Source organism: Colobus angolensis, unplaced genomic scaffold (genome assembly GCF_000951035.1).
Source record: "Colobus angolensis palliatus isolate OR3802 unplaced genomic scaffold, Cang.pa_1.0 Scaffold277, whole genome shotgun sequence".
Classification (NCBI taxonomy): Eukaryota; Metazoa; Chordata; class Mammalia; order Primates; family Cercopithecidae; genus Colobus; species Colobus angolensis.
Genome location: NW_012116010.1, coordinates 1,675,077 through 1,681,201, shown reverse-complemented (window position 1 = coordinate 1,681,201; position 6,125 = coordinate 1,675,077). Strand labels below are relative to the sequence as shown.

The window sequence follows — 6,125 nt, the reverse complement described above, 5'->3', positions numbered from 1 at the left end:
TAAGGACCCAGTCCTATCCGATGAGGGTCCACCCTAGTGACCTCATATTACCTTAATCCCCTCTTTAGAGGCCCCGTCTCCAAACAGACTCACATTTTGAGGTCCTGGGGGTGAGGGACTTCAACATAAGGATTTACGGCAGACAAAACTCAGACCTGGAACCGCTGTCCACATCACCGCACTCATGTTCCAGGGCTGCAGAGATATCCCCGGCTGGGAGAGGTAGCCATGTGGGGTGACTCTGAAAACACTAAACCTGAAAAGACAGAGGAGGACCATGGAGAGGGGGGTCATGTATGTGTCACTCTTGAAGATTTTATTCCCGGATCAAGTAAACGTGCCAGTATTTGGGTTAGCTTTCCGCCTCTTCTCTGGCAAAACACGACGATTAGATTGTGTTGAATTTAAGGATGATTGCTCTCTCCTTGACGTGCCACCAAAACAAACAGGCTGATTCTGAAATGACTCCAGATTTGGGAGGCAAAGTCACATCAGCCAATTTCTACAGATGCCGTCTGCAGACTCCACCCGTGCCTGCATTTGACTTACAGATTCAGACTGTGTTTCTGGAGCTGCCCGGCACGTTCTCCTCTACTGAGATTATAAAATTATCGAAAGCTTGAAGGTAAACGCTCTCCGTTGACTCAGCACAGTTACAGCTTTTTGTGTGTGTGCTGCAGTGCGGCACACAGGTTTTGTAGGACGACGTGACTCTTCGCTTCTTCATTTTGACATTCTGAGTTTGAGACAAAGGGAACGGTCACCCTGCAGACTGTTCTTGGTAAAGAAAGAGTGCTAGAACATCATGGCAGTATTCTGTCAGCCTCCAGGAAGAGAAGCTTTTAAAAGGACAGTTTCTGATTTGACATTTTCACTTATGACACTTTAGAGGTACAGACAGGTCTTCCATCAGCGAAAGGTTATTGCTGCAGAGAATTGGGAGCTCTGGTAAATGAAGTGTGACCGCCTTGCCCACAGCAAGGCAGGGAAGACAAGAGAATGTAAAAAATGTGAATACCTTGAGGAAGACAGTGTGGCAATTCCTCAAGGATCTAGAACCAGAAATACCTTTTGACCCAGCCATCCCATTGCTGGATATATACCCAAAGGATTATAAATCATTCTACTTTAAAGACTCATGCACACTTATGTTTATTGTGGCACTGTTCACAATAGCAAAGACTTGGAACCAACCCAAATGCTCATCAATGATAGCCTGGATAAAGAAAATGTGGCACATAGACACCATGGAATACTATGCAGCCATGAAAAGGAACAAGATCATGTCCTTTGCAGGGACATGGATGAAGCTGGAAACCATCATTCTCAGCAAACTGACACAGGAACAGAAAACCAAACACCACATGTTCTCACTCAGAAGTGGGAGTTGAACAATGAGAACACATGGACACAGGGAGGGGAACATCACACACCAGGGCCTGTCGGGGGTCTGGGGCTAAGGGAGGGATAGCATCAGAGGAAACACCTTATGTAGATAATGGGTTGATGGGTGCAGCAAACCACCATGGCACATGTATATCTATGTAACAAAACACGTTCTGCACATGTACTCCAGAACTTAAAGTATAATTAAAAAAAAAAAAAGAAAAAGTATGTGCAATACTCAAAAGATGATGTTCCAAGTTGTTCAGGTGCAGTAACTGTCAGCTCTGCATGGGTTTCCCCGCCTTTTTCCTTATTATTTCGTTTTCCCATAAAACCTTTCCTAGAGGGGCTAAAAATATATGGGAAATTCCAATATACCATTTCTGGGGTAACCCAAGCAAAGAACAGACAGGGGCTATGGCCAGAGCGTGCTTTCTCGATATTCATACCGTCACGAGTGGAATTGTGTCCTACGCCAAATTCATAGATGGAAGTCCTAAACCTCAGTTCCTCAGACTGTGATCTCGTTTGGAAGCAGCATCATGGCGGATGTAATTAATTAGTTCTATCAGGATGAGGTCAGGCTGGAGTCAAAGGGGCCCCTAATCTAATATAACTGTTGTCTTCGTCCATTTGAGCTTCTATCACAAGACGTCATACATTGGGCTGGTTTGAAATAACAGGCGTTTATTGCTCACAGCTCTGGAGGCTGATTTTCCAAGATGAAGGGGTGGGAGATTCAGGGTGCGGGGAGCGCTTCCTCGTTCACAGATGGCGCTGTCTCACTGTGCCCTTACGTGGAGGAAGGGGCGAGGCAGGTCTTTGGAGTCTCTTTTACAAGGATTCTGATATCATTTGCATATTTGTCTTCTTCATGTCTCATGTTGAAATCTGGTCCCAGTGTTGGAGGTGGGGCTGGGTGGAGATGTTTGGGTCTCATGCTGAAATCTGGTCCCAGTGTTGGAGGTGGGGCTGGGTGGAGATGTTTGGGTCTCATGCTGAAATCTGGTCCCAGTGTTGGAGGTGGGGCTGGATGGAGATGTTTGGGTCTCATGATGAAATCTGGTCTCCAGTGTTGGAGGTGGGGCTGGATGGAGATGTTTGGGTCTCATGCTGAAATCTGGTCTCCAGTGTTGGAGGTGGGGCTGGATGGGGGTGTTTGGGTGGAGGTGTTTGGGTCTCATGGTGAAATCTGGTCTCTAGTGTTGGAGGTGGGACTGGATGGGGATGTTTGGGTCTCATGCTGAAATCTGGTCCCAGTGTTGGATGTGAGACCGGGTGGAGGTGTTTGGATGTCGTGCTGAAATTTGTTCCTCAATGTTGGAGATGGAGCTGGGCATCTCTCTGCGTTCAGTCCACCTGGGTGACTCATCACAATTTTCTAACCCCGGCCGTCCCACCTGGGTAGAATTCCACCTGCGTTCATTCCACCAGTACGATTTTACAACTCTCCTGTCCAAAAGTATATGTAATTAGCTTGATTTCGCCGTTCCACAATGTGTATCTATATATTGCAAAAGAACACAGTGGGCCATGATAAATAAATGCCGTTTAAAATTTCTCAATTTCAAAACGATGAAACTTTACATATAAAAGGCAAATTTGCCGACTGCAGTAAACAAACCAACCCTGAGGATCGGTTCACTGTACGCTGCAATAGGGTCCTTGACAGGGTAAGAAGAGGCTGGGAGCTTCAGAGCAAGCACAGTTCTTCGGATACTTTAAACTTCAACGTCCAAACTCCAGAACTGGGAGAGTCTATACTTGGATTATTTCAACCATTCAGTTTGCTGTTTGTTTTTGTTGTTGTTATTGTTGTTGTTGTTGTTAGAGCTGTGTCAGCAAACGCACATGCATGAATCCAAAGTATTCGTGTATTTTATTCCTGCATCTGAAAACTGAAACTCAACCATGAATGAGTTGGTTCCTGGTGGACAGTGATTTTCTTTTTTTTTTCTTCTTTTTTCTTTTTTCTTTTTTTTTTTCCGAGGCAGAGTCTCACTCTGTCACCCAGGCTGGAGTGCAGTGGTGCGATCTCAGCTTACTGCAACCTCCGCCTGCCGGGTTCAAGTGATTCTCCAACCTCAGCCTCCTGAGTAGCTGAGACTACAGGCACCTGCCACCATGCCCGGCTAATTTTTTTTTTTGTATGTATGTATTTTTAGCAGAGACGAGATTGCGCTATGTTGGCCAGGCTGGTCTCGATCTCTCGACCTCATGATCTGCCTGCCTTGGCTTCCCAAAGTGCTGGGATTACAGGCATGAGCCACTGTGCCCGGCCTGCAATGGACAGTGCTTTTCTAACGCCATCCTCGTAGACTCAAAGGCGTCTCTGTGCCTTCAGTCCACCTGGGTGGCTCAGCACAATTTTACAACCCTGTTGTCCAAAAGCATGTGTACATGAGCTTCACTGAGCTTTTCCACGATGTGTGTACATGTTACAAAAGCACACAGTGTGCGTGAGAAATCAATGCAATTTAAATGTATTAATGTTCCAAGTAAAAACGTTGAAAGTAGCAGGGCAAATTTATCATTCCGATTTTAGTCTATGTCCTGCCGAAGGGAGCATGGGAAACGTATCAACTGCAACAAACGAACCAACTGCAAATTGCAATAGTGTCCTTGAGAGGGGGAATAAAAGGAGACCCTTGGCCCTTCGTTAGGAACGCAGTTCTGTGGACACCTTAATGTCAGATGTCTGGACTCTAGAACGGTGAGAGTCTAAACTTGCGTTCTTTAAGCCACTCATTTTGTCGTATTTTGTTAGAGTTGCCCTAGCAAACTAATACGCGTGGATCAAAAACAAAGCTCATCCCAGCACTTTGGGAGGCCGAGTCGGGTGGATCACTTGAGGTCAGGAGTCTGAGACCAGCCGGGGCAACACGGTGAAACCCCATTTCTACTAAAAAACAGAAACAAAAACAGCAAAAACAAAACAAAAAAGTTAGCTGGGCGTGGTGGCACGTGCCTCTAATTCCAGCTACTCGGGAGGCTGATGCAGGAGAACCGCTTGCATCTGGCAGGTGGAGTTTGCCATGAGCCAAGATCGTGCCATTGCACGATCTTGGGGACAGAGTGAGACCCCGTCTCTAAATAAATAAATAAATAAATAACAAAGCTCCTGAGACACTGAAATGGTGTGAATTCATCAAACTTCCTAGGAATAACATCTTGTACTAGTCCGTTTTCATACGGCTGTGAAGAAATACCCGAGACTGGGTAATTTATGAAGGAGAGAGGTTGAGTGGACCCACAGTTCCACACGGCTGGGGAGACCTCACCATCATGGCTGAAAGTGAAGGAGAAGCAGAGCCACACCTTACATGGCGGCCTTACAGGGCCGCAGGCGAGAGAGAGTGTACAGAGAAACTCCCCTTTATAAATCCATCGGATTGGCCGGGCGCGGTGGCTCAAGCCTGTAATCTCAGCACTCTGGGAGGGCCGAGGCGGGCAGATCGCCTGAGGTCAGGAGTTTGACACCAGTTTGACCAACATGGTGAAGCCCCATCTCTACTAAAAATACGAAAATTAGCTGGGTGTGGTGGCGTGCACCTGTCATCCCAGTTACTTGGGAGGCTGAGGCAGGAGAATGGCTTGAACCCAGAAGGGGAAGGTTGCCGTGAACTGAGATCGCGCCACTGCACTCCAGCCTGGCGACAGAGCGAGACTCCGTCTCAAAAACAACAAACAAAAAAACAAAAACCTGGGAGGTGGAGGTTGCCGTAAGCCGAGATCGCACCGGTAGCTCGCTGCGATAAATGTGTGTGTGTGTGTGATTGTGTGCCTTGGAAACGCTAATCAGAAACTCAATAATAATAATAATAATAATAATAAATAATAGTACAACCATTGTTTCTTACCTACCTATGACCCAGAAGAGTCCCCTGCTTGGTTCAAGTTGCGCCACCTCTACGAACCAAACTAATGTACCTTCCCCATGTATTGATTGATGTCTCATGTCTCTCTAAAATGTGTAAAACCACGCTGCGCCCCAACCACCTCGGGCACGTGTTCTCAGGACCTCCTGAGTCTGTGTCATGGGTGCATCCTTAACCTTTGCAAAATAACCTTTCTAAGTCGACTGAGACTTGTCTCAGATACTTGGAGTTCACCACTGCATGCAATAAGAATGTGAAAAAAGAAAAGAAAAAAAACAAAACAAGGCCAGGTGCGGTGGCTCACACCTGTCATCCCAGCACTTCGGGAGGCCGAGGCCGGTGAATCACCTGAGGTCAGGAGTTCAAGACCAGCCAGGCCAACATGGTGAAACCCCGTCTCCACTAAAATACAAAAATTACCTGGGCGTGGTGTGGCGGGCACCTGTAATCCCAGCTACTCAGGAGGCGGAGGCAGGAGAATCGCTTGAACCCGGGAGGCAGAGGTTGCAGTGAGCTGAGATCATGCCACTGCACTCCAGCGTGGGCGACAGAGTAAGAGTCTATTTCAAAAGAAAAAAAAAAGAAAAGAAGTTAAAAACAATGGACTATCAATAACATTCATATCTTAAATTCCCACCCACATCTTGAAACTGGACGCTTTCAGCTTTACAGAAAACCCAGGGAGGATGATTTCAATGTTTAGCAAATACTGGATCAATATTGAAAACAGGGTCTACTATTTTTCCACTCACTCAAGACAGCGGAAGAGACCCAGTCTTTCTCCATCAGTTGGATGCATCTGCTCTTGTTTAAACTCATATCCAAACGGCCGGGCACCGTGGCTCACGCCTGTCATCCCAG

At 46.6% G+C, this 6,125-nt stretch overlaps 1 protein-coding gene across 1 annotated transcript in view; it reads right to left on the bottom strand.

The window, feature by feature from the left end:
• Positions 1-6,125, bottom strand: part of LOC105516175 — a 158,697-nt gene that overhangs the window by 68,136 nt on the left and 84,436 nt on the right. The window contains 1 exon segment of the mRNA XM_011948259.1: positions 156-256. Within this exon segment, the coding sequence (XP_011803649.1) occupies positions 156-256 (101 nt within the window).